Source organism: Camelina sativa, chromosome 12, assembly GCF_000633955.1.
Source record: "Camelina sativa cultivar DH55 chromosome 12, Cs, whole genome shotgun sequence".
Lineage (NCBI taxonomy): Eukaryota > Viridiplantae > Streptophyta > Magnoliopsida > Brassicales > Brassicaceae > Camelina > Camelina sativa.
In genome coordinates, this window is record NC_025696.1 from 31,101,063 (window position 1) to 31,125,050 (window position 23,988).

General features: G+C 35.8%; 1 protein-coding gene, 1 long non-coding RNA gene and 1 pseudogene across 2 annotated transcripts; 1 reads left to right on the plus strand and 2 right to left on the minus strand.

The window, feature by feature from the left end:
- Positions 1,498-2,822, minus strand: LOC104732965. Its single transcript, XR_759016.1, has 3 exons — positions 2,050-2,822; positions 1,811-1,942; positions 1,498-1,699 (listed from the first exon to the last, which is right to left on the minus strand). It is a non-coding gene; the product is annotated as an uncharacterized LOC104732965 (long non-coding RNA).
- LOC104732966 (proline dehydrogenase 2, mitochondrial) lies at positions 17,268-20,205 on the minus strand. Its single transcript, XM_010452577.2, has 4 exons — positions 19,546-20,205; positions 18,005-18,656; positions 17,663-17,903; positions 17,268-17,529 (listed from the first exon to the last, which is right to left on the minus strand). The coding sequence occupies exons 1-4, from the start codon at positions 20,050-20,052 to the stop codon at positions 17,496-17,498; spliced, it is 1,434 nt and encodes a 477-aa protein (XP_010450879.1). The 5' UTR covers positions 20,053-20,205; the 3' UTR covers positions 17,268-17,495.
- LOC104734044 lies at positions 22,689-23,878 on the plus strand (annotated as a pseudogene).

Consider the following 23,988-nt stretch of genomic DNA (forward strand, 5'->3'; position numbering starts at 1 on the left):
TTTTTTTTTTTTTTTTTTTTTTCTAGTTTTGTCCGTGTGTTTGTTATAAACGTAACGGAGTTTGGTAGGCTTTTTACGGGCTTGTTGAATATAAGAAGCTTTGGAATGCTTTATCGAATTACAACTAAAACAAATGTTTATCTTCTTCTTCATCGTCTCTCTTCTTGTTCCTTCCTTCCTCTGATTTTTTTCACACCCTTTAACCCCAATATCTTCTGTATAGTATCTCATCTTCTTTTCTGTTACTTACTCGATAACCTATTTCTGTGCTTTATCAGTGTTTAGCTTGTAATTTCCCTTCCCCCTAATTATATTTAAGAAGTATACTTGACTACGAGCATATTGGTTTCAAGCTGAAAAAAAAAATAGATGAGTAACTTTTACCTAAATTAGTAAATTTGGCAGAGATACTACCATGCACGTGTTCTCTTCTTGTAAAAAGTTAATAGAGAACTATTAATTTAGATATATAGATTCTATAATCGTTAACAAGAATTAGACTAAGCAAAAGATTCTTCAATCGTGTTATATATGTAAGGCTAATTCAAGATATACTGAATTAGTATCTTATGTTTATTCTTCTTTTCTTTAGTTTAATCCACTTCTTGAAAGTATTCGTGCGGCGTAGCGCACAGATTTTTATCTTAAATTACTTTCAAAAGTAAAATCACAAACTCATTTGAAGTTTACGAGAAGAATTTACCACCACAGAGCATAAAAATTATTAATTTTGCCTTGGTAAGAAATTGGTAACATATGTTTACCGGACAAGGATAAAACATGTTATCATTAACATTGACATTGGTAAAACAAATTAGCATAGTTTTCTTAATTTTGATTTGGTTCAGCTTGGTTTAACCGGATTCAAGATCCACTGGTACTCAATGAGACTCGAAACTAGCTAAACATAACATAATCAAATTACGACTTAATAGACGAAATCGATTTAAAATACATACGTATGGATAAGTCCACGTTTCTTACTTTCTTTAGTCCGCGTTCCTTACTTAGTATTTTTTTTCATTTTATTATTCTATGTTTAATGTTTCTTTATCGTGAGATATGTTGTTTAATTATTAAAAGGCGTAAATCAATGATAATCAAATAATCTTGCACCTCAACAAAATCAAATTATCTAAGAAAAAGCAGCAAATTCAACCAAAAATAAGGAACTTCATGGCGGAGCTAAAGTTTCTTGAATTGACCTTATTATCATAGGTTCAAATCACTTATAATTCATTGGCCTCGTTAGGGCATCTCCATTGGTAAGTTATTATTTTGAGTCTCTTAAATTTTTTTAAGATTAAACTGTGTACTTTTTAAAAATAAGAACTTTTAGAAGGTTAATTAAAACTATCCTCTCCAATGGTAAAACTCTTATTGGGGTTTTTATTTTTGAAGAAATATCAATTTCAAAATAAAAATGTTGCAAGTACAGACTCTAGAAATCAGAAGACCAGTACGACCACAATGGAGAGGAGGACCGAAGTCATCAGCTTTTCCTCGAGTCAATTGTTGAATTTGGCATCTTTCCCCTTCTTGTTAACACCATCGTCATTGTAACTATTGAAAAGCTCGCTCCTAACCTTTGTAATCTTCACAAACACTTTTGTGGCCTTAACGATTGTGTTGTCAAATAGCCACTTTATGAAATCCATTGCTGCTTTATTCTCCCCAGGAGTGTCATCTGAACTCTCATCTGTTTTTACGAAAAATAGAAAGATAAGACTAGGCAATGAGTTCCCTAATGAAAAGTCTGTTTATGCTTCCTCGGAAATCTACACTAGAAGTAACAAACATAGAAAACCACCTCACAAACTTATGATGTACAGATACAGGGGAGTGTAGGCAAGCAGAACGAATCAGAACCTCCACTATATAACATCCAAACTCCTATGCATAATACTAAATTCATATCCAGCAGCCATAGAACATATGCAGACTACAAAATCAGAAAGGCATAAACAGATAAGGGGAAGGTAAATTGATCACATAACTAAAACAGAAAAGACAAAAAAAAAAACACGATTGAAGGAGATGAACGTTCACCTTCCACGCTGATCAACAAGAAACCAGGTTTTCATGTAAGCATAAACCCATGGAAACTGATAACTTTAAGCAGTGAAAAGGCTCTACAAGCAGCTGAGAAAGCAAAGGAAAGACTGAGAAAACTGAAACCAGTTACCGAGACTGAAGAAGATTCACTTATGCCACTTCCATTAGAGACCAAATTTGGACTTTTGTTAGATCCAGACAACAATACTAACACCGTGTTACCACCATCAACAAGTGCAGCAGTAAAGCTTCAGGTTTCACCAGGAAAATATTAACATACCTTTATTGAAGCGAAGTAATTCATATAAAGAGAATCAACAATCACAAGCATATGTGATTAGCAGAAATGATAACAAAAAGGAAACGTATACCAAATGAGATTTCTGAAGTTAATCACAAAGAGGGAGAACAAAACTTTGCACAGACTTATAAAATACAAACATGATCGAAACAAGAACGAAGAATCCTCAAGCCAATGAACCGTAATAGATCGCTTCGATATTTTCTTCACAGAATCTCTCTCTTCTTCTTCTTCACTTGGCCGATCTCTTCGAGCAAAGTCAGAAGAACTTGCCATCGTGAGAGAGATGAGATCGGACAAAAAAAAAAAGTTCCAACCAACCATGTAGTGACACGTCGCTATTAAGAGGCGGCTCTTGAACCTCCTAAATAAGAGGCGGTTGTTGTTATATTTACCATTTTTGATTTAATTTTAATTACATTTGGCATAAGAGCTTCTCAAAGTTTCATCTAAAAGTCTCCGTTGGAGAAGCTCTTAGAAACTTATTCTAAATCCACCACTGAAGTAAGCCTTGAAGCAAAGCTAATAGCCTTGAAACTTATTCTAAATCCGCCACTGAGTAAGCCTTGTCCATCTTGCTGGAAACAAAGCTAATAGGTTTCATCGAGGTTTTGATTCTGTTTCGATTGGAATCTTTGTCCAGTTGCATTTGTCATTTTATATTTCCATTGTTTAGGCAACTCTTCCGGTGAATTTAATTAGTGTAAGTTTCGATCTTTCATTTAACATCTCTAGAAACATTTAGGAAAATAGTGTTATTGATTATATGAGTTCTACAGTATTTTTGGGACCACACGCAAATTCCTTGAAGTTTCCCTTTGATGTTTTATGCAAATGAAACTTGAATTGTCCTCTAAATCTTCTTCTAAGATGGGAAGGTATTGGATGTTGGTTGAGTTTGTGGCTCTGTTTTTGTGGAATTTGGATGAAGTTATGGGCTTAGATACTGATGTGTCTACTTTAGTGCTCTCTTGCAGCATTCTTATTGCTTTGATGCGATCATTTACCGCAGTATGCAGATTCTATCTCGATTTGGCTTGGCTCAAACTTGTCTTGTGGTAGCTTGGACAAAGTTCTTTGAGTCTAGACAACCGACCAGTTCACCTGGTTCATCGGGGCTCTTGTAGCTCTCATCTCTCCTTTATGGAGCCTTTTATCCTCCCATATACTTCACTCGTTGTTAGTGGTAGTGTTACAGGGAGCATTGTGTTAACTGTTCTGCTTGAAGTAGAAGCGAGGGTTGTTGTTCAAGACTGTTCTCGTTCAGCTTTTGCTGACTGTTTAGCGTTAGTGTCATTGAAGGCTTTGTTTCCTCCTTGTGGTTTCAGCAAAGACTTTCAAGCTAAAGAGGTTTGCTTATTGGGATGCTCTTGGTTTGATGGTTCCTTGGCAGAGCCTCAATTCCTCTTTCTCTTTCCGAAACTCCCTCTTGTTTGGATAGGTTTGGATGATCAAGACTTGTCGGTATTGCAAGGTTCCTCCTCCCGGCTGATGGTCCCCTCTATCTATGTCATAGAGATTGTAGCCCTTCCGGCTATTATAGATGCGATCTATCAAGAAACTGTTGAGATTGTATCCTTTTGTTGGTTTCTTATGTTCTCTTCCTATGATTTGTATCTTATCTATCCCTTGTTTAACCACCTTTTGATAGTGTTTTTTGGCATATGTTGCCTTTATTTCCTTTGCTTTGGATGTATTTCCTCTCATGCTAGAGGTTGAGACTTCTTTATTCTAATGAAAATGAAATGTTTGACCAAAAAAAAAAAAAGAAACTTGAATTGTCAAGTTATTCGAATTGGGTAAAAAATTTAACAATTTTTTTCTTTTTTGTTATTCTAAAATATTCGAACCATCGATAAATTATTGAAAATTTATATCAGTGTGACTAGAAATTATATATTTTTATAAAAACTAAATTATTTATATTGCGGTTCCGGGGTGAAAAAAGAAAAACCGTGAATGAGCCTTTTCATATTTGTAATCAATAATTTTAGTTTGTTTCAGATTATGACTTAGTCAAAAAGTCACAATATCATTATTTGAAATACATAAATACACAAATCTAGTTATTTAAAACATACTATTTTTGGTCAAAACAAGTGAGTTGTTTTTGTAAAGTAATGGCTTTAGGCGCCAGATTATATTAACGATTTAAAACAAACTTCAATAGCAGTAACGCTGTAACGATTTTTTTTAAATAAAAAATTATTATTATAATCAAATATATATATTTATTGTATTTTATTAATAGTAACCATTAAAAAAATAACAGCTGTCTACTTATTTTGAAAAAACATTTCTTGTATAAGCAATATAAGGAGCTATTCTCTTCTTTTTCCCTTCTTACTCATCATTCTATTAATTTTTTAACACCAACTCTCTTAATTATCATCTCTCAGTAAAAATGCCTTAGGGCATCTCCAGTGGCAGTTACTCTTAGGAGTACTCTCAATTATAAATCAAAAAGTAATAGTAAAGTAACAGAAAAATTGAGAAACGGTCTTTCTCTTAGCAACGATAGCATCGATTCTCAGACATGTGTCAACATGTGATAAGTTAACTTTTTCCAATTTTATTATTTAAATATATAATAATATTTAAAAAAATAATTAAAATATAATATCTTGAGCAACACAGGAGTGATGCTGGGATAAAGATGGTCTTAAGAGGCACTGATTTTGAAAACGCTGCGCTAGTATAGTGGTTGGGTACGTTTTTACTCTCCTTCAGTGTCTCAAGTTCGAACTTTGGAGTGGCAGATTTTGTAACATTTTTTCCCTAGAGTTTGTTAATGGACAAAAAAGAAATTATTTTGCTTTTGGCAGCAAAGTTAGTCGGAATCCATGAATATTTATTATTAACAAAACCTCTTATTGCTAACGTATTAGTTAACATCAACGTGAATCGTGAAGTTGCTGCCTAAATTAAAACTTTGACTACTAAGCTGAACGATGATATGTAGAAGCTTGCACATATTGAAGTAGATAACACATAGCTACAGGAATTGAGAACGCTTTGCTGGTAACTGCAAGAAGAGTGTTTACTGAGGCAAGCTTTAGATTTCACAACGTGCAAGTTAATCCGATGTTGAATCTTGAGAAATTTATCATATCTGCCATGTACAGTAACTTTCTTTAAGAAAAATGCCATTTTCAATTAAATATTTTCTAAAATGCCATAGTCTCACTTTGATTTATTGAAAATGACAAAACTGTCCTTCTTATATTTCTTTATATTTCTCTCATTTCTCTCCCTTATATTCTCATTTTCTCGATCTCTCATCTTCTCTCATCTCTCTTTCTTTTTCTTTCTTCTTTCTTTCTTCAAACTAATTTTTGTTTTTCTAAAACACAATTTTGATCTAACCCACAGTGTGTTTTGTTCTGTTATGGAGATGCTCCCCACAAGGTTGAGTATAACATTTTCTCAATTTTGAGTATCTTCTGTTTGTTTCCTTTTCCATACAATTTTAGTGTATCAGATCTGATATCTAACCCAATTTTTTTTCTGATGGACCAGATCCGGTGGACTAAATATGCTTTCCTCAAAGCAAAGTATGATATTTCTCAATAAGATCGGTACATGCGTCATCAGGTCTTAAGGTGGAGAAAATGGTTTCATGTCATTGATGGACAAGTATCACCAACCAAGTGGACATGATCCACTAAGAGAGCAGAGGACATAATTTGGGTGGACAAGTGTTGTCAACCAAGCGGATCTGGTCTACTAAGGAGACCATTAAAAGAGCAGAGGACATAATATGGGTGGACAAGTGTTGTCAACCAAGTGGACATGGTCCACTAAGAGAGCAGAGGACATAATTTGGGTGGACAAGTGTTGTCAACCAACGGATCTGGTCTACTAAGCTGCAGAGGTGTCGATCGACACCATCACTCTGATTCGACTCCTAGTTTGTTTCCTCCGGATTAATGCTCCAAAATGGTCCAAATTGCTTCACTTCGCTCCATCCGTGCCAAATCCTAGAAAACCTGTTAATACTCTAAAATAACATAGAAAACAAATTAAAAGACTCAAAAAGCACACTAATATCATGGTTAAAAACCGTAAAAACCATGATATATCAGCGGGGAACCCTGCATGGAGCAGAGGTGAGATGACGGGAAACAGAGGTGATACGACTAACATTGATGTGAATTGTGAAGTTGCTGCTCAACTTGAAGCATTGACTACTAAGCTTGACGATGCTATACAAAAGCTTGCACAGATCAAAGCAGATAACGCAAAGCTACAGGAGGAGAACGCTTCGCTGGTAACAGCAGGAAGAGTGTTTACTAAAGCAAGCTCTAGATTTGTGCAAGTTAATTTGATGTTGAATCTTAACGCGACACCTAGAGTTAATCTTCAAACAACCACAACAGTGAATGGACGGTTGGAAACTCCACGTCAGGAACATGACGAAAGAAACTATGACACGAGAGATGCTCGTGAAAATCTCACTCTAGAGGAAAACTTAAATCAACAAGGAGCAGGGAACCCTGAACGTTTGTTGGGAATCGAGCACGGATAATTTGCTTACTTGGAAGCAATGTTCAACAAACATGTTGGAGATTTGAAAGCTATGATCGAACGAATACTTGGTGTAGTTCAACCAATCCAAAAGAGTAACTTACACTTGTATGCAGACACTCCTTTCTTTGATGAAATCTTGCTCACTAGGGTGCCAAGGAAATTCACGTTTACAACCATGCAGATATATGATGGAACATCTGATCCGGATAATCACATAGCACAATACATGCAACAAATGTTCACGACAACCATTCAAAAGGAATATCAAGAAGCTACCATGTGCAAAGGATTTGACTCAAGCCTTACGGGGACTGCACTTCAATGGTTTATCAACTTGCCAAACAGCTGAATATATTTGTTCGCCTCATTGGTGGATCTTTTGGTGGAGCAGTTCGTAAGTAGCAGGAACTAAAGAAAATAATTGATGATCTTTACGAAATACGACAAGAGAAAGGTAAATCATTGTGTGCCTATGTGGGACGTTTTAACAAGGAGAAGGTACCAATACCTAGTTGCAACATGCTGCCACCTCGACATTTAAAAGAGATTTACTTCATGATGGTGACTTATACAAAGAATTTACAAAGTATCATTGCAAAACCATAGAAGATGTGCTCTAGCGAGCATGGGCACAAATAAAATGGGAAGAAAACACACATTATCGACATTGACACTTGTCAGTTGTCACAATTATATTAAAGTGCAATACAGAATGAAAGAACGACTCGAGATGATGAGTCTTCCAAAACACCGCAAAGCGAAAACACTGGCAACCTAAGCAATAGCGAGGACACTCATCAAACTGTAAACAAAAGTGAAAGTGAGTAGCACAAATCGTCAACATGATAAAGACATCGACGACGTCTCAATTTTTATGACATTGTGATATCAAGTTTTTTTAAGTTTTATAAGTTATTATCCATTTTTGTGTTTAATTTTGCTTCTTTTCTAACATTGATAGACACTTTCAATAAAATAAATGAATTTTAGCTTTAAAGATAGTAGAAACAAAAATATAGTAACTAACTAACTATCTTGTAAGCATAGTTCGTAAACCTGGTAGCCATGGGCTCAAGACGAAAAAAATAGAAAAATGCTTACACATGAGGAAGCTACCGCTAATGAATCGACAAACATAAAAATTTCATCAGCGTTTACCTATCAAGGAAGAATTTTTCAACAAGATAGTCATTGCTAACATTTTGCGGAAGCAGGCGTTAACAAAAAAATTTGTTACGAAGAACTCAATGCAGAAATCTGTTAGCTAGACGCTCGTCATTAAAATTTTCTTGAATCTGGTATCCACATGCTGGTTGGGTACAAGATGGAAAAGCTTGACAATGAAACACTCGTTAACAAGAATCTTATAGTGAGACATTTAATGTACAAATCTTCAAGATGCTCTCTACTAAAACTTAAAAATCATGTCATGAACATGAGTTATAAACATGTCACAAGAAAATTTCATGTCATGTGATGTGAAACTTGTCACGATACAAGATAAACAATAATTACAATGCATGACACGATCCTAAAGTTTTTTACTGTGTATAGTAATGAAGCCACTCATTAGCAAACACGAGGCTCGCTATGAAAATCAGGTAATTACCTAAAAGCGAAATATTCACTGCAACTGCTTATTAGCGAGACGTCCCAATGGTAATTTAAAGAATCTAATATCCACCTAATGAGTGGATAAAAGATACATGAATTTGACAGTAAAATTTTTGCTAACAAAGAAAAATAACTTGATACATGGCAAATATTGTCACAGTGCAAGATCGTGACGATATGGAATGTTGTTACAATGCAACTTTATCATAAACTACAAATATGTATATATAATTCGTGACTGCAAAACGTTGTCATGATAGCATAATTTTGTCACGACGTGAAACATCGTGGATATGATAAGCTTTCGTAAAAAAAACACAATAATAAAGCAAAACATCGTCACGACGCGGAGTATCTTCACGATGTAAAATATCGTCACGATACAGAATGTCCTCACGTTGTCACAATACAAAACGCCTTCAGAACTAAAACTTTGTCACGGAACGAAACGCCTTCACGACGTAAAATGTCGTCACGATATGAAGCAGCTTCACGATGTATAACATCGTCACGATACGAAACATCTTCACGACGCAAAATAGTGTCACGATGCAACACTGTGTCGTAATGCAACATTGTCAGCATGCAATAGAAAAAAACGAATTGTGTCATGATGTAATTGTTGGAACTGAATTTTCAGAAACAAGTTTCAGAAAATTGCAGGTTTTGGGACAATGACTTTCCGGTGACGTTCCGGCCAAATTCCGGCCAAATGGCTGATCGGAATTGTCTGGTCAATAGTGCAATGGAAAGCTGGTAACGAGTACTACAAGATGGTATACTCATACGTCCAAAACGGAGTTGATTTGAATGAGAAATAAGAGTGTGAAGTGAGCAATTTGGGATGGTTTGGGAAATATCCCACATCGGAAATATGATTGATTTTTCACTCATATATATATAGTTTTACACTCTTCTAGTTTCAAAAGTGTGTAGAAGGAAGAGGGAAGGTTCCCACACGTGAACCGAACCGAACCGGGCCGAGCATGGATGCGGGACGGGCCGGACGCGGGCGGGCCAGGCCGGGCTGGTCTCGGACGCGGGCTGTGGTCTCTTGGGCTTTTGGGTTTTTGGGCTTTTTGGCTCTTGAGACTGCTGTAGGCTCATTTAATTTTTTGGAAAGACTTGGTGTGAACTCCAAGCAAACTTGGGCAGCACTCCGAGAATATTCACTGAATATTTTCTTGAGAGCTCCCTCCTTCCACTATATATAGAGGCATAACCTCTCATTATTTTTCACACACAAAAACATAAACACTCCTTCCTCTGAAGATCTCTCTCTCCCTCTCTCTTGCTTAGTCCAAGTAAGTTCTTATTTTAGTAGTCTCGAGAGTATAACGTAGATCTGTTCGCTTGAGTTCTATTACTGGTGTGCTACGGTAATAGTTCGTGATCGGTTGTATCCTGGGATTCATAAATCGTGATTGTCCGAAAGCACTTACGGCCGATTTATTGAATTAAGGAAAGAGATATCATATCTCGCCTCCGTGATTTATTTACTGCTTTATATTATGCTGTTGTAATTCGTTTCTGATTTCGTTAATTTAAATATAATTCGCATATTTTCTCAATTCGATTTTTGCGCTCCTAACAGTCTTAATTCAATAAATCCGCTTTCTGCTTATCGCTTTAAACGGATTGAGAATTTTTCGAATTTTTTATTTTAAAAACGATTTCAAAATCTTCTGAAAAACTGTTTCTGCTTTCATCTTTCGGTGCTTACGCGGAAAGTTTTTGAAGAACGCTTTTACTTTAATTATTTCTTCTCTACTCTCTCTGGTTTCCACGAACGCTCTTAATTGAGTGAGTTTGTGAAACAAGTTTCTGCAAACGCTTGTTAAGCGAGTTTGCAAAACTAATTCAGTGTAATTTAATTACTTGAATTGTTTGATTAATATATTAATCAGATCTGTTTATTGTGAAACAGAAAAATGTCTGGAGACAACACCAACAACGTTGACGGTGATAGGGTTCCTGCAACCCCTGTTGAAACTCCTGCGGAGTTGGCTTTACGCCTTGCTAAAGAACTTGAAAAGACGAAGCTTACCGATTCGGGTATGGAAAACGTGCGCCGAAATCTGTTCGGTAATGGATCAACCCACATGGGGATACCACCTTCGGCTTCCCAAGGGATGATGCCAGATAAGTTCGATGGCAAAGCTGGGTTCAAAACGTGGCAAAACAAGATGCGCTACTACTTGGCCAGCATGAACATGGAAAGGTACCTCACAGAGGATCCACCAACGCTTCCACAAGGTGACACTGACGTGTATGTGGTTGGAAGTATGGATAGTTGGGCTCAAGGAGACTACTGTTGCAAAGGTCAGATTCTGAACCGTTTGGTCAATGATCTGTATGACCTCTACAGTATGTACAAGACTTCAAAAGCATTGTGGCTAGCTTTGGAGACCAAGTACAAGACTGATGAGTCTGGGATGCAGAAATTCTCAACTACGAAGTTCCTGAACTTCAAGATGGTGGATTCCAAACCAATTATGGAACAAGTGGAAGCTCTTCAACGCATCTTTCAGGAGATCGATTTGGAAGGGATGTCGATCTGCAATGTCTTCAAAACGAATTGCCTGATCGAGAAGCTACCACCAGGCTGGTCGAATTTCAAGCATTACCTTAACTTCAAGCGTAAGGCAATGTCTCTTGATGATCTCATCCGTCGGTTGAGAGTTGAGGACAACAATCGTGGAGCTCATTCGGATGCTCAAAGCCAAGGGCATGATGTTCATGTAGCTGAGCATAAGGCCAAGTTTAAAGGCAAGGGTAAAGGGATCTCTATTCCTCATAAACCGTTGAAGGTGTCATCTGGACCAAACTTCAAGAAGAGCAACCTTGAGAGGAAGTTCAAAGGGAAGTGTCATCATTGTGGTAAGATTGGACACAAGGCTGATGTTTGCAAAAGCAAAGCAAAAGATCTCAAGTTGCAAGCAAACCTAACTGAAGAAGACATGGTTGCGGTGGTTACTGAATGTAACATGGTGGAAGACAACCCAGTGGAGTGGTACTACGACACTGGTGCTACCACACACATATGCTCTGATAGGACCATGTTCACCACCTATGTTCAGAACAAGTCAAATGAGCAGCTTTTTATGGGCAACACGGCGGTGTCCAAGATTGAAGGTAAAGGCAAAGTGGTTCTGAAGCTAACTTCTGATCGTGAGCTCACCCTCCAGAACGTGAAGCACGTACCTGATATGCGGAAGAATCTCATCTCTGGAACAGTGTTAAGCAAGCATGGTTTTTCCATCAATTTTGAGGCTGATAAGTTAGTTCTTAAGAAAAATGGGATGTATTTGGGAAAGGGTTTTGTTAAGGGTGGACTGATCAAAATGTCTGTAACGACAGTCCATCCAAAAATTGTAGCTTCTGCTTCTGTTGCTGAAATGAAAGAAAACCCTATTGCTTACTTGGTTGAGTCGTTTACTACTTGGCATGAACGTTTAGGACATGTCAATTACAAAACAATGCGAAAAATGCAAAACTTGAATTTGATTCCGAAATTCAAAACTAACCAAGAAAAATGTGAAGTGTGCGTACAGGCCAAACTCACTAAAACTCCCTCACCATGCGTTGAAAGAACAACCGAACCTCTAAGTTTAATTCACACAGACTTATGTGATTTAAAGTATGTGCAAACTAGAGGTGGTAAGAAATACTTTGTTACCTTCATTGATGATTGCACAAGATATTGCTATGTATATCTCTTGCATAGCAAAGATGAAGCACTGGAAAAATTCAAAGAGTTCACCCTCGAAGTAGAAAATCAGCTTCAGAAAACTATAAAAGTAGTTCGAAGTGATAGAGGAGGAGAATATAATGAGCCGTTCAATGCATTTTGCAGAGAAAAAGGCATTATACATCAGACAACCGCTCCCTACTCGCCAGAATCTAACGGAGTAGCGGAACGAAAGAATCGAACTCTGAAAGAGATGATGAATGCGTTGTTGCAGGAATCTGGGTTAGCCCAGAACATGTGGGGGGAAGCTTTGCTTACCACTAATTACATCCTCAACAGGATACCGCATAAGGTTACTGGCAAGTCACCATATGAGCTTTGGAAAGGTACAGTACCTTCGTACAAATACCTCAAAGTGTGGGGGTGTCTAGCAAAAGTGGCTGTACCACCTCCTAAAAAGGTCACAATTGGGCCTAAGACCGTAGACTGTATCTTCATCGGATATGCACATAACAGTAGTGCATATCGATTTCTGGTTCATAAATCAGATATTCCAGATATCCATGTGAATACAGTTATGGAGTCAAGAAATGCTTCATTTTTTGAAGACATTTTTCCCTGTAGGAAAACTCAAAAACGGACTCGTGAACAACGAGATGCAGCGACTTTGGAAGCTGGCAATACTTTGAGTACTACTTCTGTAGAATCAGAACTGGAACCTAGAAGAAGCAAACGAGCTCGCAAAAGTAAATCGTTTGGTGATGATTTTCTAATGATGGCATTTCTAGCTGAAAATCTACCTAGCACATACGCAGAAGCTATGTCTACACCTGATGCACCTTATTGGAAGGAAGCAGTCAAAACTGAAATAGACTCTATCATGCAACATCATACTTACGAGATGGCAGATCTACCACAAGGATTTAAGCCTTTGGGATGTAAATGGATTTTTACGATAAAACGAAAACCAAATGGCGATATTGAACGGTACAAGGCTAGGCTTGTAGTGCAAGGATTTCGGCAAAAAGAAGGCTTAGATTTCTTTGATACCTATTCACCGGTAACAAGACTATCTTCGATCAGGATGCTCATAGGTATTGCAGCCTTGAGAAAACTTGAAATCCATCAAATGGATGTAAAAACTGCTTTTCTTCATGGAGATTTAGAAGAGGAAATCTACATGAAACAACCTGAGGGATTTGTTATTCCAGGACAAGAACACAAAGTGTGTAAACTTGTGAAGTCATTATATGGACTCAAACAGGCTCCTAAGCAGTGGCATGAGAAGTTTGACAGTATGATGATGTCTAATGGTTTTCACATTAATGAATGTGACAAATGCATATAGTACAAAACTACTCCATCAGGGTACATTTTGTTATGTTTATATGTAGATGATATGCTTATTATTGGCAGCAACAAAGACATCATAACTCAAACGAAAAACATGCTCAAAAAAATTTTGACATGAAGGACTTGGGTTTAGCAGATGTAATTTTGGGGATAAAAATCATCAGAACTGATGAGGGCCTTATCTTGTCTCAAACCCACTATGCTGAAAAAGTGCTTGATCGATTCAAGCATTACTCAAATGGGACTGCAAAAACTCCAGAGGATCCTGAAATTCACTTAACCAAAAATTCTGGTGAACCTGTGCTGCAGGTGGAGTATGCAAGAGTAATTGGCAGTCTAATGTACTTGACAAACTGTACAAGACCGGATTTAGCGCACTCTGTAAATGTACTTAGTCGCTACACAAGTAATCCAGGACATAAGCATTGGATGGCTATAGCTAGAGTTTTGGATTATCTACGTTATACCAAAGATCATGGCTTGCACTATGGTAGAGAACCCGGAGTTTTGGAAGGTTACAGTGATGCCAACTGGATCGCAGACTCGAGAAACTCAAAATCCACAAGTGGATATGTTTTTACACTTGGAGGTGCAGCAGTGTCCTGGAAGTCTTCCAAACAAACTCTGGCAGCTAAATCAACTATGGAATCTGAATTCATAGCTTTGGAGATAGCTATGTCGGAAGCTGAATCACTTCGTAATTTCTTGGAAGACATCCCAATGTGGGGGAATCCTGTGCCTGCAATACGTGTACACTGTGATAGCGAATCGGCTTTGGGCAGGGCAAGGAATACCCATTACAATGGCAAATCTCGTCACATCAGACGGAGACATAAAACTGTTAGACAACTTATCTCAACTGGTGTAGTTACGATTGATTACATCAATACGAAAGAAAACCTAGCGGATCCATTTACAAAAGGTTTGGCGCGAGATCAAGTTATAAGATCACCAAGAGGAATGGGTTTAAAGCCTACGACTTAAGAGGATGTTTGATGGTAACCCCACTTACTCAGATTAGAGACCCCATGACCTAGGTTCAAAGGGACAACTAAATCAAGCTGAATCTGCTACAAGCACTAGAAGACTTTTGTCTTTTCCCAGTTCCTAGAGTGATGCAAAGTGCTTCCTGTATGTTAGAGGTTAAGCATATGCTTTTAATGATTTGAAATGTAGCTTTGTAAAATATTTGAAATAATTATAGGATATTTCTTTAAATACAAGCAGCTTATATAAATCACCTTGTGAGTGTGAAATGGGGCCGTTTCTAGGAGATTATATGAGGCTATACTCTCCAAGTTCACTCATGATTAACCAGGCATGTTCAAGGCCACAATGAACACAATAGAGAACCTCGTTCTACGAGAAAACGAAGCTGTGTTATGCCTGCTGTCTAAGTTTACATACAAATCCGGATGGTTCAAGACATCATGTTCACCAACTGGCCGAGTAAACTCGACAGGTATAACAATGAGTCGGTTCAAGGTTGAAAAACGCCACCAACTCATATACAGTTAGTTTTCGCATATACTCTCGAAGGTCTGTCTAGTCTAGCTAGTAGTGTCAGTCTATAGGGTTAGTTATGTCGTCATATGTTTAGACTTATTTCTATTCATGTGGGGGATTGTTGGAACTGAATTTTCAGAAACAAGTTTCAGAAAATTGCAGGTTTTGGGACAATGACTTTCCGGTGACTTTCCGGCCAAATTCCGGCCAAATGGCTGATCGGAATTGTCTGGTCGATAGTGCAATGGAAAGCTGGTAACGAGTACTACAAGATGGTATACTCATACGTCCAAAACGGAGTTGATTTGAATGAGAAATAAGAGTGTGAAGTGAGCTACTTGGGATGGTTTGGGAAATATCCCACATCGGAAATATGATTGATTTTTCACTCATATATATATAGTTTTACACTCTTCTAGTTTCAAAAGTGTGTAGAAGAAAGAGGGAAGGTTACCACACGCGAACCGAACCGAACCGGGCCGAGCACGGATGCGGGACGGGCCGGACGCAGGGCGGGCCGGGCCGGGCTGGTCTCGGACGCGGGCTGTGGTCTCTTGGGCTTTTGGGTTTTTGGGCTTTTTGGCTCTTGAGACTGCTGTAGGCTCATTTAATTTTTTGGAAAGACTTGGTGTGAACTCCAAGCAAACTTGGGCAGCACTCCGAGAATATTCACTGAATATTTTCTTGAGAGCTCCCTCCTTCCACTATATATAGAGGCATAACCTCTCATTATTTTTCACACACAAAAACATAAACACTCCTTCCTCTGAAGATCTCTCTCTCCCTCTCTCTTGCTTAGTCCAAGTAAGTTCTTAGTTTAGTAGTCTCGAGAGTATAACGTAGATCTGTTCGCTTGAGTTCTATTACTGGTGTGCTACGGTAATAGTTCGTGATCGGTTGTATCCTGGGATTCATAAATCGTGATTGTCCGAAAGCACTTACGGCCGATTTATTGAATTAAGGAAAGAGATATCATATCTCGCCTCCGTAATTTATTTACTGCTTTATATTATGATGTTGTAATTCGTTTCTGATTTTGTTAATTTAAATATAATTCGCATATTTTGTCAATTCGATTTTTGCGCTCCTAACAGTAATGTCTTTCCATGGACTTGCCATGGGATAAACATCTTCTCAAGACTACAAAACTACAAGATCACAATGTGAATCATGACATCGTTAATGGAAGGTAGAGAATGAATCAACAAGGGCTTAAAGTAATATGGGTAAAAATCAAGTGCAAGAAAACGTCGTATGTCTTGGCTTATGCATATTTTAAATTTTATATTTATGATTTAAAATGATACAATATGTCTATACTACTCTCTAAGTTCTTACTAAGAAAAATAGAGAGTGAAGGCAAACTGTTGAGCATAATTTTAACCATATATATTATAATAGATAAATTTTATTGTGAATATGACAATTCTGTATATAAAAATAAATAATTCTATACTCTCTTAAAGATTATGTCGATATGGATCTTCACGACAAACGTCGAGCTAGTACGACCCGTAGCGATAAACATCGAATCAATGCAGGTCGTAACTGGACTTTGAGATCGAACATGTTTTGTCACGAAACAACATTATTAAGGAAATATTTGACTCAATCTCATAAAAGGGATATTATTGAAAATGACCTTATCAAAAATAGGTTGTTGATGGAGAATGTTATGTTGGCGTTAGAGATTGTCAAACACTATCACAAAGAGACAATTTCACCTAGGTGTGCACTACAAATTGACATTTCAAAAGCTTAATAATTCACTTAATAATCATCCAAATTTAAAGTTTGTATATGATTTAATTCGATTTTTGAGCTGAACTGTTTGATTTTACCGTATATAGTAATTTTCAATTTCTAAGAAATTTAAAATATTATAACTGATATAACTAAATTTAATTAAAAATTAATTTTTAATATTTAAACATATTAAAAGTTTTAAATATCATAGAGGGATTATATTGCATGACGGAATAGGACGAGTTTGAATTGATATTATTAAATATTTGAAATAAAATTAATGTGATACTTTAATACAGGTTAAATTCGATCATTTTACTATTTTTGACAACACTAATATATATAAAACATATCAAATCCAATTAACTTTTCAAATTAGTCAATATGTTTTTGCTATGATCATTTCTCTTCTTATGTGCTTGGATGTGTATGATACATTTCTTTTATAATTTTTTTGGAAGTCTCATGAACTCATGAAGAACACACTTCAAAAACGATAGTTAATCATAAATAAAAATATAAATATAAATATTTTGATTAAGCAGAAAATAAAATATGCAAATTGCATTTTCATTGATCACGAAAGATTTAGACATTTGTGATCAACTTGCTGCAAGATATTTTGCTACTCCATTTATATATATTTTTAGAATCTAAATTTGCCAAATTTCATGATTGAAGCACATTTATCTCCTGTCTTCACCAGCCCATAAGTCTCCTCTTAAGCTCCTTCCTAAAAAGACACATACAAACCATATTGTTAAGACCAAAATCCAGGAAGAAAACGATGTTTCCCAAACTAACTTGCGATTTAAACCGAAACTATATATCAATGACTAAACCAAAGTGTTAACCCGCTGAGTTACCTCATAAGTTGGCGGTCTAGAGCACCTGTAGACATCATACCGCGGTTCTCATATGCCCGCCGGATAAGGTATGGAACCGCAGTATCGACCGGCCCGTATGGCATGTACTTACTCACATTGAAACCGGCCCTTTTCAATCCGAAAGATAACGCATCTGACATCCCATAAAGCTGTGCGAACTCGATCTTCCCGTTTTCTTTATCGATTCCTAGCTCACTTGCTTTCCTTGCCCCTAGTTTACCTATCACGGATATCAATAAGAAAAAGAAAAAAACATTAGTATAACAATGTCTAGGGACAATTTCATCATAGAAACTAGGGGTGAACTGTGAATATATATACCGGAGTCAGTGTTATGCGTAGCTAGAATGACCGCAATGCCTGATCCATTTGAGGCTTTCTCCATAAGGAAACTCATACATTCATTGTAACAATCATGTGTATCTTGAATTGTGTCGTGGACCGGTGACTTGTGACCCAAGGAATCTGCTAACTTAGCTTCACTAGACATATAAGCACCTCTCACCAGTTTAAACCCAATAGGAACTTTCATTTTCTCTGATTCTCGTAAAGCCAAATGCATTCTCTCTCCCGCATCTTTCAAATACGCTTGAATCGTGTTGTAAACAATAGGTCGATCTTTATCGGAATTGTACATGATCGCCGACCAATACGCCATGTAATCAATGGCCGGTTGGAGAATAGTGTCTTCGGCATCGATTAGTAACGGTACGTTCGATTCTTGACATCTCTGACAGACGGATTTGAGGCGTTCGTGAGCTTTCTCAAGCTCTCGTTCTTCCTCTACGGTCAATGGTTCCGGTTCAGTGGTTGTGTGGTAGAGAGGACTTAAACTGGAGAAAACCGGGAATGAATTGAGTTTCCATGGAAGTTTGAAATTTGGGTTCTTGTATTGCCAACGGAGCAAATCACTAACTCGTTTTAAGACATCCATTGGACAAATCGCTGTGATCTTGACCACCACTGAGCTTAACTATTCAAAAAAAAAAAAAACAATAAAACTTGATTAGTAGTTGAAACCGGTATAAACCGGGATTATTGTAATAAAGCGAGGAGAGAATATTCCTATGCGTGTAGTTGACAATTCAGATTGACGAATATGTCCTCATTGCGTGATTAACGTGTTAACTTGCAAGTCTGACTAGGAACCGACGTGGCTTTGATTGTTGTTTCATACTTACCAAAAAAATCTTAATATGTAGACAAGTCGTTATATAAAAAGAAGAGAACTAGTTATCAAAAATTTAATAAAAATCAGACAGCTAACAAGTTGGTGTTCTTTTTGGCTTTTTAAGGTATATGCCTTTTTCTCTAATCTAATTTAATTTAATCCATATTTGTTTTTTTTTTGACTAAAACTATACTTCATATATATAATAGATATTTATTCTTGCTAAGGTTTTTCATTGGTCGGTTACTTCACGTTTTTGTGGTGGCAGATCTAGGAAAAAAATCTAGTGGGATCATCAACTAGTTTTTTGTTAATGAAAGAAATCGAATAGGTGGAGCCGTGGAGGTAGTTCAGTGTCAAATTATCAAAAAAAAAAAAATGTAAACATCGCATTTTATTGGGTTTAATTGACCATATTTCTCACCATTTATTAAGCCTACACACTTATAAACATGTATGGTTGTTTGTTTGTAGATCCGACTGGCACAAAATTGACTATCCTATATAGTTATATTATATATACTAACATGTTTGATCTGTATTAAAATAATGGAATGGTAGCAAAAAAAACACAAAAACTAATATAAATGAAGAGATTTTTTTCTAGGGAAAATGGAGAAATGCATAGAAAAAGTCTAGAACGTGACATCTTTGAGACTAGAATAATAAAATAGGATTGAAAATGTCTTACGTGAGACGTAGGTAGGGTTTTAGCAGCTTCGACGGTTTCAATAAATTTCTGAATGTTTTCATCACACGCGGCACCGTCTTCGGCGTGTTCGACGCCGTACACCAACATACCTTTAAGTCCTGTTGACTCATAAACGCTACTCACACGTCTCGCGGCCGCGGTGGCGTCTTCACCCGCACAGAAATGTTCGTAAAATGTTCCTTTCACGATACCGAGGACTAAATCGCGTGTGAAAGTCGTCTCCATGAGTTTCGAACTCATGAGCCACGAGCCAATATCAACCATAGGGCCTATAGCCGTGGCATGAAGAACTGCGGTTGAGCGGATGAGGTTGGAGATTGGGACAGAAGCAAAGAGTCGTGATTGGTCGGAGAGATCTAGGTCAACGTCTGGCTTTGGTTGGTGGTCAAAGGAAATGATCTCCGGGATGACGGTGGTTGGAGGACCGACGGGGCTCACGGTGGAGAAACGGCGGACGAGGTTTGGTCGGAGGAAACGGTTTGCCATTTGAACTATAAACAGAGTTCTGTTTTCTTTCTTCTTTTTGGTTATTTGGGTTTCTCTCTTTTTTTTTTCTTGACAAGCGTTTTTGTGTGTTGGGGTTTGTGTGTGTATGTGTTATTGCAACAAGTATTTATAGACACACAAAGGCTTTAAGTGTGTGTTTACATATGTGGTAAACTTTGTAATAGATGTCAATATATGTTTCTATCTTTATGTCTGATTTGGATAATATCATAACATAAGTTACTTTTTCTTAAAATTGGAATACAATCCGGAAATTAATAATCAAGAATTAGTAGAGAATCTTCTCAAAAAGTGAAAATTAAATTTTTGTTTGACTGGATAAGTCATTTCAGATTTTTTCATTTTTTATGTTTTATCATCTAATATGATTAATCTATATTTAAATGAAAATCTACAAACATAAAGTATTATTTATTCAATTACTGTAGTTTAAAACTTTTAATTCAATTTTGATTCTAATAAAATTGAAATTTTTACTATTTATATCAGAACTTATTTAAGTTATAATTGATAACTTTGAATATAAAATTTCATATTTGAAGCAATTAAAAAGGTTAATGAAATAAATCAACCAGATTCTATTAAGCTCAATTTAAATGTTACATAAGAAATATAATTAGCAAAATAGGTTATTAATATTTTTTGGTTAAATAAAAAAATGGAGGCTTAGTGCTGATTATCATTTTGAAGAGAGAAACTATAAACTTTTGATAGCCAAACTTGAAGTTAGATAGCTTATTATCTTTCACATTGTAATTTGGCACACCAAAAATCACGTGGCTTTTTTTGCTGTTGACGTCAACCTTACGTGTTTTTCGTTTTTTTCCTTTTATTGTGACATCTTCTAATTTTAATTACAATTTATGATATCATTTAATAGAAGAATCTTGATAACCATAATTCTTGATCGTAGATTCCGCATTCGTTATACGTATCAAGAAACCGTTATGAGGTTAATGCGATTAATTAATAAGATTCCGATTGATAAGAGTTACTAAACATGAAAAGTCTTCGTAGATAAGTAGTATGTACTTAACAATGAAATGTGAATCAAAGATTAAATAAAACTCTTAATTAACTTTAGGGTAAAGTATAAGAGAAGAATTTCGCCGTAATATTCTGACAGAACACAGTATTTGTTTCTGGAACAAATAAAATAAAAATAATATCTTCTATTAAGAAAAGTTGAGTCAGCGACACCAAGGATGTGACCATATGAGATGTCATTGGATAACTCCTAATTAATTAATGGATATGATTATTTAATCGAAAGAAACAAAGAAGAATTGAATTGTGTAGCTTTGTCTACAAGAGTCGGTGGATGATGAATCGGATGCAACATTCGGACCTGAACTTTTGAATCTTTGACTTTTACTCAATGGAATCTAGAGACATCAAATCATTGCATGAACTTGGCAAGATTCTCTCTAAAAAAGTAAATATTATTAGTAGATCTAATCTATACTAGTATTTTGGCAGTTTGGAAACAATTAGCATTCAATGCATTAATTTTAGTATTAGTTACCAAAAATTTCAAAATTAATTATAAGTAAGATTTAAAAAAATAAAAAAATATTTCTACCTCATTCAAACATAAATATATGATTCCCTTTTATTTTTATTTGAATTTATATTTAAAGTATCTTGAATTATTCTATAATACATTTAGTTAATAAAATTGTGAATTTTTCATGCATATGATGTAATACAAAAAAAATTTTCCTTACCAAAAAAACGTAATACAAAACTTTTAAAAACAGGCATATATTACTCAATAAATAAATAAAAAATACAGGTATAATATCTCACATCGCCTAAAAAAATTGAGCAATTGTTCAGAGTCATACTATAAAAGAGACCAAAATAACTCAGAATACAAATGAGTATAAAACTTGATTTATCAGGCATTCAAACTTTAAAAACTTTTATTTAGTTTATTCCAGTTTATTATTTTAAAGATTTTTAAAAAGTTAAATATGATAAGTATTATACCGCGGATACACAATAAATATTTAAAATTAAGATGATATAGTGCAAGTTAAAATATCTCGGGACAGGTTTTATCGATATTTATATAAATTAAAAATATCATTAATTTAGTGTTACACGAGTAAAACATTATTTCATTATTTTGTTAATACTGTCGGTATTAGAGAATATATATATCTACTTAAATTGATTAAATAAATATTATGTAAAAAATAAATTATATTGCGGTATTATATGGTTTAAACCATAAAATTAACAATTATTATATAATTATAATATATTTAACCAACAAATACAATTTATAATTTAAATGTTTTAGCTATAAATAATTTGCCCGAGGTGTACCGCGGGTCCTAATTTAGTTAATATATATAAAGTTACTTTTTTCATTTTTGTTGCTGACACTCCATCTGTTTAATGAGTCTAAATTTTCTGAAATTACCCAATAATCTTTTTCCTTTTATTTTTTGGCATAATCTTTTCAAAGACCTAAATCATTATTAATATTTTTTTTTTTTTGTCCCAGAAGTTAAACCTCTCCCCACTAAACTCCATTCCGCCGTTCTCCACCTCAACCATCCCTTCCCTTCTACATTCTTCCATTTTGTGTTATCGAAAGCATAGATATGAAATTAATGTTCGCCACTCCTCCACACCCTTTCACTGCCTTCCCTGTCTTTCATCTCCATAGTAACGTTCATTGGACTGATTACATGGTTAGTGATGGTATCTATTAAATGGTTTATGGTTAGCTGATTCGAGAGTGTTGTTGTTCTTCAGACTTTCGCTTGTGGTCAACCATCTCTCACACAGGCTGAACAAGAAAAGGCGAATTTCATTCATGCCGTTCAATGATCTTTCTTTAAATTTAACACCAACTACTCTTTCTTCAATTGTCATAAGTTTCAGTCCTATATAATGTTAGCGCTTACAATTTCTTGCTTCTAAGATTATACTTTGTCTCTTACTTTACTCTTGACTAACATAGATTCCACTTTCGTTTCATTCGCAAATCTCAAAGCTGGCCATCTTCACCAACAGATCGTCGGAAGAATGCTCTGGCCTGCTAGATCGTCGAACTGAAAGTATTTGTGGTTATAAGGAGGCATTGAAGATGGGGAGGATCCAAAGTCAGCAGCCATGAGAGAGTTACAAGAAGAAACTAGAGTCGTTTAAGCTGAAATCGTCTCTAAGGTCACTTATTCAACACTTGAAACAATGCTAAAACCAATATGAATCAGAAGATTTACAAAATTTGTTGTCTTCGATGTCTAAACACAGGTCCCAATTTGGTTAACATATGATTTCCTACCAGCAGTAAAAGCAAAGGTTAACCGTCTCTGGGAAGGTGAATGGCACAGTCAAGCTCAGAAATGGTAAGTCTTCTAATTCAGCCAAAGAAGAGAATGTGGCTCATTGTTCTGAAACTTAATGAATCCCACACAGGTTTTTAGTGAGATTGAGAAATGATGAGGACGAAAGATAGATTAATCTAGCAAACAATGAAGCGGATTCAGAGTTTGCGGAGTGGAAATGTGCAAAACTGGAAGGAGTCATAGAGCAAGCAGTGGATTACAAAAGGCCAACCTACAAAGAAGTCATCAAGACTTTTGGTTCCTTCTTGAATGATACAGGAAGAGTTGCTAAACGTAAATCAGCCAAGTGGTAATATAAAGAAATACAATGTTTGTCTTTTTATTATTTTTTTTGTAAACTGTTGTTTTATCGTTTTTGGAATACAAAAACTTTCTCTAGGGGTTTCTTTTACTTTTCATTTTTGTAAATTGGTTGGTTATAGGTACACTGAAGGTTTTGGTTTTTTTTTTTTTTTTCTTTTTTATCATGGGGTTATTGTAATAAAGTCTTTGTTTGGATTCACAAAGAAATGAGTTGTGTATGTGTTTATATTTTATAACTAAATGTAAA

Excerpts from the sequence above, each read along its gene's own strand:
- LOC104732966 (XM_010452577.2), bottom strand. The coding sequence starts at position 20,052 with ATGGCAAACCGTTTCCTCCGACCAAACCTCGTCCGCCGTTTCTCCACC. Across the intron at positions 18,657-19,545 it reads AAACCCTACCTACGTCTCAC|TTAAGCTCAGTGGTGGTCAA; the intron begins GTAAGACATTTT and ends TTTTTTGAATAG. Across the intron at positions 17,904-18,004 it reads TACGCATAACACTGACTCCG|GTAAACTAGGGGCAAGGAAA; the intron begins GTATATATATTC and ends TATCCGTGATAG.